The sequence below is a fragment of the Sander vitreus genome, chromosome 17 (assembly GCF_031162955.1).
Source record: "Sander vitreus isolate 19-12246 chromosome 17, sanVit1, whole genome shotgun sequence".
Lineage (NCBI taxonomy): Eukaryota > Metazoa > Chordata > Actinopteri > Perciformes > Percidae > Sander > Sander vitreus.
Genome location: NC_135871.1, coordinates 22,486,344 through 22,499,082, shown reverse-complemented (window position 1 = coordinate 22,499,082; position 12,739 = coordinate 22,486,344). Strand labels below are relative to the sequence as shown.

General features: G+C 40.3%; 1 protein-coding gene across 12 annotated transcripts in view; it reads right to left on the bottom strand.

Annotated features, from left to right (window-relative positions):
• cep170aa (centrosomal protein 170Aa) overlaps positions 1-12,739 on the bottom strand; it is a 48,501-nt gene that overhangs the window by 32,133 nt on the left and 3,629 nt on the right. For 11 of the 12 annotated variants that reach the window (XM_078273348.1, XM_078273352.1, XM_078273347.1 and 8 more), the window contains exons 2-3: positions 741-800; positions 192-327 (exon numbers count right to left, since the gene is read on the bottom strand). In XM_078273348.1, coding sequence (XP_078129474.1) covers positions 192-296 — 105 coding nt within the window. In that variant the 5' untranslated portion in view covers positions 297-327; positions 741-800. The remainder of the gene's footprint in view (positions 1-191; positions 328-740; positions 801-12,739) is intronic. The other variant, XM_078273358.1, reaches the window with a different exon arrangement.

Sequence of the window (12,739 nt, the reverse complement as noted above, 5' to 3'; positions counted from 1 at the left end):
ATGAGTGCCAGGCTCTGTATGCTCTCTGGTTATATTACCTTAAAAATTAGTAACTTACTCTCTATCTTTCTGTAGCCATTGCTGGCTACAGAAAGATGGAGAGAGGGTGAAAATGCAACAAACACCTCTTGCCCGTTCTGGTTTCTTGAAACTGCTGTCAGTGGAGAAATTGGTGTGTAATGTGTTCTCACCTGTAGCATGAGTTCGCAATCATCCCGGCCAACAAAGATCATTTCCCGGGGGAGTCTGTGGCGCGTCCCCCCGCTGCTCACCAGGAACCACGAGGTCACACTCATCTCTGCAACCTGCTGCTGCCTCGGGTACCACCTATTGGGACAAAAGCAAATAAGCAGGTCAGCTAATCTGTAGTTCAATAAACAGAGATGAACAGTTCTCATAATCAAAATTGCTCTAAGTATATTATCTAAACAAACTCACATCTACAGAAATTCGGAAAGAGTTTAGGATATTCTGAAAATTATACTGTATATAAAATAATAGCAGGAACACTTGCTTTGCATAACCAATTAAGTTCTAAGCACCATTGTTGTTCCATTATCAGAGTCAACCTTGCAATATGTAAAAGTCAATTAAATAATAGTATTTTTAGAAAAGAAACAATTTGCAAGCGTGGCCCCACGGTTTGAAGACCATTCTTTTGGTTTATCTCAGTGACAAGACAATACAAATGTAAGTAAGTTGTTTTAAATATTGGGGGGGGGGGGAGTTCTATTACACACCTCTGGTCCAGGTAGCTCACTGCTGATTGACTGCTGATGACACAACACAGCTAGGCCATCCTGAGAAAGAAGGATCTTTCATTTATACTCACAGAAGCAGGCAAACAAATACAATGTATTTCTTTGCAACACGATATAAATAGCTGAGAAGAACATATATAGCAATAAAGGAAGATAGTAGAATCACTGACAAAGTGTAAACATCGGTAGGGATACACTGAATCAAAAAAATGCACTCCATCTTGCTTCATTTTGCTTTGCTGGTAGGGGGAATGAGCTTGACTGGGCGGTCTTGCAATGTGATGCCTCTCTGTCTACGCCTGGAAACGAACACTAAGCCAACCAGTGAGAACGATCCTCTCTTTCTCTCTGCCTGCCCTGATCATTGCCAGATGTTAGAGGAGGAAGTGATGTAGGAATGTTGGCTGGCCTCCTCAGCAGAACATTTATTTTCCCTCTTGCCTACCTCCTCCCTCGCTCTCTTTTAGAAGAGCTGTAAAGGAGGTCAAAGCCAGCCACACTTTCCAACTGCCCAGGCCTGGATGAACAACATTAAGCAGAACTAACCGACGGGCATGTTATCTGTATTGCTGTTCTAGCTAACTGGCTATGGGATGGATGCTGTCTGGCCGAGCCACTGGGTATAAACTTAAGCAGCCAAATGTACCTTTTTAAAAATGTTCACACTGTCACAAGATGACAACAAAACACAGAGTGGAGCCTCTCAGAGTGAAGTGGAGAATCTGTTATAAAACATATTTTAAAAGATTGCTGCATTTGGTTACACCTTGTTGACGTTTATACCAAGGTGGAGACAATTTTAATACTTTTCATAATTATTTATTTCAAAATCAAATATAGTTTTCAAAGGGAAGCTTCTCATGGTAATTTCAAGTGACATTAAAATATAAGGAGCTCTGTTGTGTGTAGAGAAAAGTGCCAAGAAAAGCCCATCAGAGAGGGAATTAAAGATTATTGAGCTAAGCTGTTGCTCACTTGACCTCATAAGCACTTGGTATACCAACTCAATAATCCCCTGGGTAAAATTTTAATCAACTGCACACCTCTGACAGTTCCTCGCACGACGGTGTTAGGAACATGACTTCACCAAAGCAACAGCTGTCTCTGATGTAAAAGGGATCAGTTTTCATCACAGTAACAGCTCCGAATATTCAACGAATTATATATGTGAAACATTTAATGAGGAAATTGTACACAGTTGTAAAGATAAGATAAGATTCCTTTATTGTCATTTCTCAGCTCTTACATACATTAAAACTAGATTTATCCTCTGCATTTAACCTATCCTATACATAGGAGCAGTAGGCAGCTGCAAGCGCAGTGCAGCGCCCGGGTAACTCCAGTTTTTTTGCCAGTGCCTTGGCTAGGGGCACTTACACAAGCGCATCTAACATTGTATGTTTTGGTGGTGGGGGGAAACCGGAGCACCCATAGCAAACCCATGTGAATGCAAAACATGCAAACTCCACACAGAATTGTCCCGTCTGGACCAGGGTTTGAACCCGGTACTTAGCAGTACCTTTTTGCACTGAGGCAAAAATTGACCAGACTTATGAAATCCCCCTTAACAATAACCATGACATAAAACTCACACTAACCTTAACTGAATTAAAAATTCCTAAATGTAACCAAAATAATTCAGCATAGTTCACCAAAATAACTCTTATAATAATATAACTAATTCGGGGGACTACAGATAAAAAAAATTTAAGATTTGATTTCCTTGAATCCAATTAAACCGTCACTGGCTAGTATCTCATGCTTATAATGTGCATTCTCTGCTTGGTTTACATGTTACACCATTTATAACAGTGTTCACCAGCCATGGCAAAACATGACCATGTATTATATGTCCAATATTATGAATATGGAAAGGATATTGTGTTTAGATCCTACACTAGAAAAACACACACTATGAACACATTATCAGAGAAAGCCAACAAAGAACAAATACAGCATTGCCATTACACTATAATTATGTGTGGGTCCCGCTCCCCACTGTAACAAAAGCATCTGAAGGCTTGCTGTCTCAATAACCACTGCACACTCACTGCAGAATGCAATGTTAACGAGAATGTGGTTGAGGAGCCTGAATATGATGCATACCAGCCTGTGTCGCGGCATTAAAAACCTTCTTGCTATCACACATGAAAGACATGGCACAGCTGGAGGAATGCAGTGGTAGGTCTGACGAAGGGGATACAGCTGAGAAGGATATATTTTCTGCTTTACATGTGCTCCTTGTCCTGATGTTAAACAGTCAGTTCACCGAAAAATACAAAAAACACATTTTCTCACTGAACTCTAGCGGTGTCTAGCCATGCAGATAGTTAGGGCCAGATTTTCAGATATCTATGTCTTGGATTTCTGCCTGAAGATTAATACAATGAATGTGAATGCAGTTAGGTTTGGTTAAGAAAAATGTATCAGCAAAAAATAGTGTCCCCGTTACTCTGGATAGTCAAGAAAAAAACTCAAAACAATTAGTCAATTAATCGATTGACAGAAAATTAAATGGCAATATTTTCGAGCAAAAATGCCAAATATTCTCTGGTTCCAGCTTCTAAAATGTGAAGATTTGCTGCTTTTCTTACAATAATAGTACATTGAATATCTTCGGGGTTTTGGACTGTTGGTAAACTGAAAATTTCATCTTGGGTTCTGGGAAATTCCAATGCACATTTTTCTCCGGTGTTTGACATTTTATATACAAAAGATGAAATGATTAAATGGAAGAAGAAAAAAAAAGAATAAACAAAAATTAAAAAAACAAAAACTTACAAAAATGACAATAACATAAAATCTTTTTGTAATTTGGGTAAACCAATCATTCCAACCATTTCACTAAAACAATGTTTGCTTCTTCTTACAACTTAGAATGACAGACCTACAGCAGTTAACCCTACATGTTGTCATCTGAAAAGCAAAGTTAGGAAGAGATGCAAAAATGTCTGATTCTAAATATTGGTAAATACATCATTTCAGCGTTGAGATACGGGAACACACAAACTGTCAACACTCGTGGTACGGTCTCATATCCATTCCACTCTTTCAGCAACATTCATGCTGGGGCTAATAAGGAGGAATAGTGACCTCATGGTTTTGACAGGAATTCCCCAACCACCAGACCGGCACGTATTACTATCTCCCACACACACACACACACACACACACACACACACACACACACACACACACACACACACACACACACACACACACACACACACACACACACACAGAGAGAATTAAGAAGTGAAAGGGCAGGATTATTCCAAGATGACTGTGAATTCTTTGTATGCAGGAGATGGCAGTCAAGAGACAGGAAGCATGCACTGCACCTCCTGTGGTAGATAGAGCTCACTCATCTTTGAGTCCACATTAGATGTGCATCTGATGTTGATTTGTCTGTCTACTCTTGAATGAAAAACCATGTGCCATCTACAGAGGCTGCTCACTCACAGCTCAAAGGAATTGAAATACTTTGTACATTGTCATGAGGAAAATCATCTCAACACTAACAAAGGCATAGATTTGAATAAAATGAGAATGAACACTGCTATTATTGTTCATTATATAATAAAATGACATTAAAAATAAGCGGGGTGATTACAAAGCAGTGCTGGATAATCAGATTTATTGGCTTTGGCTAATCGCTTTAACAGCTATGTTTCCGTTCTGTCAAAAAATGTTTTAAAAGCAGTCTTTTGTCTTTTCAACAATCCATATCTCTTCCCTCCACTCCAAACTAGCCAATCACAGACACTGGCTGAAAGGGGACAGGAAGTGATGTAAATGAGTGCTACTTTATTTACTGCCATCACCTAATATGTTCCTTTGCTGCACCACATGGCTGCTGCTCTCCACATAGCATCTGGCTCCAGTGCGTATCCCAGGATGATGCAACAGCAATACTCATCTGCCTAACCTCCCTCCCAGACCGTCACATCACCAACGCGACCTTGATAGCTGACTCAGACCGCATCACACACACTGACAGCTTCTGTGTGTAGCCTCCATATACAGATTTACTCGAACTCACACATGCTAAGCAAACCAAAGTGAGAACGACAGTAGGGGAGAAATAACCAGGAAAAAAGAGACAGACAGGCACAACTCATACTCTCGTCACACACATTTCCATGTGGTCTTATGATGAGAGCCAAACTTAGCCCTAGTAAGGGTGTGGTTGTCTGCCTAGACTGTAAAAATGTAGCTTTATCTCAGTGTAGCTACATTAAAACTTACCAGCAGCTACAGTGGATGCCAAAAACATCATAAAACCATGCTTGGCTAGGTGACACCCTATGTGTAGGGCTTCCAATGGAAGTAGTAATGACAAAAGAAAGATATTGTCGTATGTCATATTTTGGTCCTTACCAATTGAGGAATCAGAAAAGTGATTAAATTGAAAACGTTTTAGGCATTTCTTGCTCTGAACTTCCATGTCTGGTTGGTCCTTCCCAGGAGAAATCCTCTGGCAGACAGGAGGTAATACATTTACTGTTTACAAGAGCAGCAAAAGCTGAACATAAATAGAATTCACTAGTAGTTGCAGGAGCTAGAGCAGTGATAGCCCCCTTGGCTGAACAGATGAAGAAAAGGCTGCATTAAATTAAACTATATACAATAATATAATATCATGATACTGACTGATTGAAAAGTGACTTCTTGGAAATGTAATGCAAAAACACCACAGCAAAGACGGCTTAGTACCAAAGATGTTGTCTAAATGAAAAAACATACATTAACACTTTATGTAAGACCTGAAATGTAATAAATATTATAATCAACATTGCAGTTTGGCAACAATGGAAAGAAAGAGAAATTAGGGTATGTGGTGCTAGACAAATAAAACCAATAAAAGGAAAGTACATTAAAGGTCAAGACAAATAGAAAAGCAGCAGCCTATTCCCTTGAAAATGCTGATGTAAGGTCACAGTAAGTCAATAAGCAAAAGACAAGGGAGACTGAATCGGTCTTGCAACCCTAGAGGTGTTTTGGAAGATGGGAAGCCTCCAGACCCTGAGGGGTGTAAAGAACAAACCAGGCAACCGATTCAAGACGAGACACCTGAGCAACCTCTGAACAGACAGACAGACAAAAGGCTTTTTCTAGTCCCCAATGACTGAGTCTACTGTAGATTTACAAACATGAAAGTGTACAGTAGAGGAGGTATACATCTATTTTTCCTCTCTAAACTTCAGGCAAAAAGAGAGACAGGGCTTTTTCTATAATGCAGATAATGATAAACCAGACACTTGTAACAAGCTGAATGTTATCAGCTATATGAGCTATATTTTGCTTTCAGTAGTGAACTTTATATCTTTTTGTTCCATTTTAAAATCCTACTTCATCAACTGTAAGCATTATGGTTTCATAGAGTTTCACAAACATACTCTAACACAAAGAAGAAAGAGAAATGGATTGTGTATGCATATGTGTGATGCTAATTTCACATGGCACTTTGAATGACATGTAACTAGCTCTACAGAGCAGCCAGTCAATCAAAAGTGTGTTTGACAGCAGTTAAATAATAAAGTATATGAAATGTTCTTGGTCTAAAATTGAGAGTGCACAAAGGAGCACGCCATGGCTGCTCCAGGGATATCAGTCCTGAAAGTCTTTGATTCCATTTGACATTTGAATCAAGTTGGTCTACTTTACCTCTCCTCATAAATTAAGAATTTCCAGCAAAAAGCAAAACACTCACTAGCCATGTTCTGTTAAAGGGACCTCCTTTGATAAAACCTCAACTACAAATGGAATCTAAAATCCATGATACTGTACTTTGACATCGTAAAAGCTCATTAAATCACATTAGGCTGAATGTACTTCAGTACTGACAGTGTATATCCCAGCCAAGGATGCTCTGACAGGTAAGCATGGTGGAATAGTTTGACACAGTGAAGAATCATCACACAGTGAAGAATCATCATTTGTCCTTTTATCTCCAGTTCAATACATATCATCATACTTTCCCCTCTATGCTTCTGTAAAACTGGATCCTGCAAGTGGAATAAGATCAAATGTACTAAATTATATTATGAATAAAAATTGAAAAATGTAACAAAGAAAAAATTATCCATGCTGTTGAATGATGCATTTTTTAAATTTTTTTAATTTATGCAGCCAGATAAAGACTATACACCAGCACTAATCTCTATCGACAGGACCATAGCACCATGCAGGGAGATAATAAATCATTATGGTGCCAGTATAGCACATCTCAAATCTGCAGAAACCTGAGTGTGCATGTGTATGTGCGGCTTTATGTGTGCTAATGTGGCTTATACATACAGCAGGGTAAAAAAAAACATCCCACGCAGCAGAAAAGACCATATGGTGCAGAAAAGCGGCCACATGCATCACATGAGCAGTTGGTGAGAGGAACAAACAAGCAAACACCTCCATTTAGCCAGCATCCATCCAGCCTGCTTCATTGTTATTACCATAAACAGCCCAGCACACCCCTGGCCATAAGACATAAACCCACCACATGCTCAGTGACCCCTGTGTTCCGCATAACCTAGAGCTGTTGATAACTATACGGCATGTAGCCTAGTTAAAATGCTTCCTGCTTCTTACAGTGCAGATGCTTTGCTGCTTGCTCCTGCCTCTGCTTGCATATTTCTGCTGATAATCTTGCTTTTCCTCTGAGAGAAACTATGAGCAGCGGCTCTTGGATACTTATAAATCACTGGGCTATACATTTTTTGTAGACATAGTAGGCTATTGCCATATTTAAAAATTTTTCTGCGTGAGCGTGGCCTACCAATAGCTCAAGCCTGTCCTAAAGTGACTGTAGCTAAAGCTAATTAGCAGCAAGATGCCTCCCTTCTCCATGGAGGACTACTACAAACTCCTTCAGAAGATTGTAGTTCTGGAAACCAAAATTTACCGGTTAGAAGTAAACGTGGAAGTGAACGGATCATGTGGAAATGACACCACTTTACCATTGGACAAAAGCATGCCAACACACGGCTAACTAGCACCAGCAAGACTACAAACAAACAGCAGGGCTGTGGAATGGGTAATAAATAAACAAGTGGTAGTCCTCCCTGGAACTCTTTTGGTGAAAAGCCTAAGAGTAAATAATTTTCCTGGGAAATGGGAGGACGACTAACGGGCACAGCGCCCTGAGATTTGTGATATGAACGGCTGGCCTGCATTGTCATCCAGGCAGAGCACCTCTTCAACCCCTGTACTCAGTAGGACACAGCAGTGGACAGCTGCAAAAGGGAGAATTAGCAACAAAATGCCTCCCCAACAACTGAGTGTGCAGGTGGAGAACAGATTTGCTCCTCTGCTGCAGGACCCTGGACATGACCTGGATTGCGTCTCATCGTCACACAGCAGGGTAAGGACTGAGAGCAATTTCAAAAAGTAAAAAGCTACAGGGAAAGCTAACGATTGGGCACCAAACTCTGATTGTGGGTGACTCTGCTGTAAAAGACATAAAAAGCAGTAAAAACACCAAAATACTCTGTTTTCCCAAAGACATGGTGTCTGACTTGACCCAAAGAATCCCAGATATCGTGGCAGCACACCCAACTGTGAAGAACATTATACTGCATATAGGGTCACATGATGTTGTAAAGCAACACAAACAAAACAAGAGGAAGACACAACAAAGTGCGGCAGTGATCCACCACAGCCCCCACCTGAGCAAAGATTTGACCATGGAGGACCACAGAACGGAGACGAGAAATCTCAACCCCCCATTTCACCCATCCAACACTCTTCAAACCCCCTTACCAACACTGACGCCTTTGAGGACCCATCGCTCTCCCCATCTGCCTTTTCCCCTGTTTCCCCCTGCCACATGTTGGGCTTCACTGACCGGATGGAGCAGCTGGTAGATGCTGGAATCAAGTTTGCCCCACTACCTTCTCCCATCATTCGCCCCCAGCATCAAACTGACCCTGTTTTGACTGAACCGCTGAAAGTAAAACGCCAGGCACCTCTGCCCCCTCAAAGACGGCAGCGAACTCCTTCTCACCAGACTGCAAGTCTGGTGAGAAGGAGACTACAAGTATGCTTGTGTACAAAATGCAACAAGCTTTAACTGATATGTGCTGGGCCCAGGCTGCATGCCTAGTGGCACTCATGACTCTTTCCAGGACAAGCCTGGGCCCTGTGTATTCAATTCTTCGTCAATCAATGTTGTGATAGGTAAGAGAAAAAGAATGATGAATCCGCTAAGTAAGAAAAAGAAGCACTTAACTGCCAACTTAGCAAACTTAGCATCCATTCCTCGTCAGCCAAAGCCTGTCCCAAAAAACGAGACAGATAATTATTTTAACACACTAACATTAGCCTTACTAAACGTCAGGTCTTTGGCGGGTAAATCATTTTTAATCAATGATTTTATTATTAAGCACAATCTTGACCTCATGTTTTTAACTGAAACCGGGTTAGACTATAATAACAGTGATGCTGTTCTTATAGAGTCAGCTCCCCCTAACTTCAATTTTATGAGTGAGAATAGAGCGAATAAGAAAGGAGGTGGAGTCGCCATTTTGTTTAATGACTCGTTCCAATGTACTCAAATATCTTATGGAAACTTTGCTTCTTTTGAATATGTGGCTCTTCAGCTAAGGTCCCCGTCTCAACCTATATTTCTAATTATCTACAGGCCACCTAAATACTGTGCATCCTTCTTTGACGACTTTAGTGAACTGCTGTCTATAATCTGTATTAACTTTGACTGTGTAGTTTTTGTTCCTACCCTCACCTATGGTCATGAAGGCTGGGTCATGACCGAAAGAACAAGATCCAGGGTACAAGCGGCCGAAATGGGTTTCCTCAGGAGGGTAGCTGGCGTCTCCTTTAGAGATAGGGTGAGAAGCTCAGTTATCCGTGAGGAGCTTGGAGTAGAGCCGCTGCTCCTTTACGTCGAAAGGAGCCAGTTGAGGTGGTTCGGGCATCTGGTAAGGATGCCCCCTGGGCGCCTCCCTAGGGAGGTGTTCCAGGCACGTCCAGCTGGGAGGAGGCCTCGGGGGAGTCCCAGGACTAGGTGGAGGGATTATATCTCTAACCTGGCCTGGGAACGCCTCGGGATCCCCCAGTCGGAGCTGGTTAATGTGGCCCGGGAAAGGGAAGTTTGGGGTCCCCTGCTGGAGCTGCTACCCCCGGGACCCGACCCCGGATAAGCGGTTGAAGATGGATGGATGGATGGATGTGTAGTTATTGCTGGTGATTTCAACATTCATGTTGACAACCCCCAGGATAGAGGGACAAAAGAACTGTGTTGTATTTTTGAGAACTATGGACTGACTCAGCATGTGACGGAGCCCACACACAACAAGGGGCACACTCTGGACTTGATTATCTCGAAGGGTTTGAACATTTCCAAGGTTGTGGTGACTGATGCTGCTCTCTCTGATCATTCCTGTGTTTTCTTTAATGGCACTATCTCTGTGCACAAAAGTGTCCAAACAAAGGTAATAAGAAAACGGTATATCACTGACAACACCAGTGAAACATTCATTCAAATGTTATTGACGCCATTGCTCCCATTAAGGTAAAAACTGTCTCTGATAAGAAAAGATCTCCATGGAGAAATGCCATACTGGTAAGAACAGAAAAAAGAGAGTGTCGAAAAGCAAAACGCAGGTGGCGAAAAACTAATCTCCAGGTCCACTACAACACCTATAAAGAGAGACTTCGCATTTATAATTTAGAACTGAGGAATGCAAGGCGGTCCTTCTTCTTGGACATTATTGCCAAAAACAATAATAACTCACGTGCTTTGTTTGCTACTGTCTATAGGTTAACAAACCCTCCAGTACCAGTAGCATCTGAACTTTTATCCACCGAGGCCTGCAATGATTTTGCCACCTTCTTCAAAGACAAAATTCAGAAAATTAGACAAACAATCAGTGCTTCCATATCGAGTACAGGGTATGTGTTGTCTCAGTGTCCAGGAAAAACAAATTCCAATATGACCCAATTGCATATGATTAACCGTAAAAACCTGGAGGACATTATACAACATCAGAAAACCTCCTCCTGCTGCCTTGATACGGGCATTTTCAAAAATGTTTGGAATTGTTTGGCTACAGATCTACAGATTGTAAACACGTCTTTTCTCTCAGGTATCTTCCCACAAGCCCTGAAAACTGCAGTCATTAAGCTACTCTTAAAAAAGAATAATCTAGACACGTCACTAATGAGCAACTATAGGCCGATATCAAACCTTCCATTTTTAAATAAAATCACTGAAAAAACGGTTTCTCAACAACTCAACCTTTTCTTGTCACTAAACAACAGTTTTGATGCCTTCTAGTCGGGTTTTCGACCACACCACAGCACTGGCAATGGCTCTTGTTAAAGTCTTTAATGACATCCACTTAAACACAGATAGTGGCAAAATTTCAGTCTTGGTATTACTTGATCTCAGTGCTGCATTTGACACGGTCGACCATGACATATTACTAGACTAGTCTTTATAAGTCTCCCTAAAAAATCAATCAGACAGCTGCAGCTGATTCAGAACGCTGCTGCTCGAGTCCTCACTAAGACCAAGAGAGTGGATCACATCACTCCAGTTCTGAAGTCTCTACACTAGCTTCCAGTGCCTCAAAAAATGTATTTCAAAATATTTTTGCTGGTTTATAAATCACTAAACGGTTTAGGGCCAAAATACATTTCTGATCTGCTGCTACACTATGAACCACCCAGACCTCTCAGGTCGTCTGGGACAGGCCTGCTTGTTTTCCCCAGAGTCAGAACTAAACAGGGGGACGCAGCGTTTAGTTTTTATGCTCCACATATCTGGAACAAACTCCCAGAAAACTGCAGGTCTGCTGCAACTCTCAGTTCTTTTAAATCAAGGCTGAAGACCTATCTTTTTGATGTTGCCTTTCTTTAAATAACTGTTCATTTCTTATACTGAAGCTGCATTGTTGACACTGTATAACAATCTATATAAGCATATAAAGAGAAATTCCTATTTTATCTGCTTTTATATATTTAACTGTTTTAACTGCTCTTCAATGTTTAATTTCTTATACTGCACTGTAACTTTTTTTCTCGTATTTTATCTGTTTTTAATTTTTTTTATCTGTTTTCATGTAAAGCACTTTGAATTGCCCTGTTGTTGAAATGTGCTATACAAATAAAGCTGCCTTGCCTTGCCTTGCCTTGCCTAAAACATAGCCTGCCCTTCAGCATTATCTGAGAAAGTAAAGTTATTATTCTTGTGGAGTCTAAGGGGGGAAAACCAACACTCTGAACAAGCTTGTACTGATAAAGAGATAATAAAAAATAGATTATTAATAAGTTATAAGAATTAATGAAGCACATGCCCTGCAGCATAGTCTTTTTCAGTGCATGTAATTCATTCTCTGAAGCGTGTGTGCAGTACATTTTTCAGAAAATATACAGAAACAGTATTCTGGAGGCAGCTTTCTCAATGGGGCATGTGAGCAGAAGAATACATTTAATAAACTAATATGCAAACTCAAAGTTATCTTCGAAATGCAAAAGCAATGAATATTATATTATACTAGAGCTGAAAAGATTAGTAGAATAATGCATTAAATGACAACTTTTTTGATAAGGGATTAATTGTTAGTCATTTTTGAAGCAAAACCCTTCAAAATATGATATATATCCTGAATGCATACTTTAAACTCTATTCCTGGAAACAAAAATATATTTGAACTGGGATAATAGCTTTATTCTCTGCAACATTCTTGAGTAATACTGTCATATCAATAAATCACTGTATTATGCATTAACAGTTAAATTCAATTTGCAGAATTTTAAACAAGTTAGGCCATTTCTTGATACTAAAGCTGCCAAGGTGTTCTTACATACTATGATCTTTTCACATATTGAGTATTGTTTTACTAACTGGTCATTAACTAGCATAACTACTCTTAAACGTATTGAATCTCTATTTAAGAAAGCCATAAAAAAACTTTTGATAAAAAGACATTGTCATATCACCATTGTGATATCTTAAAGAG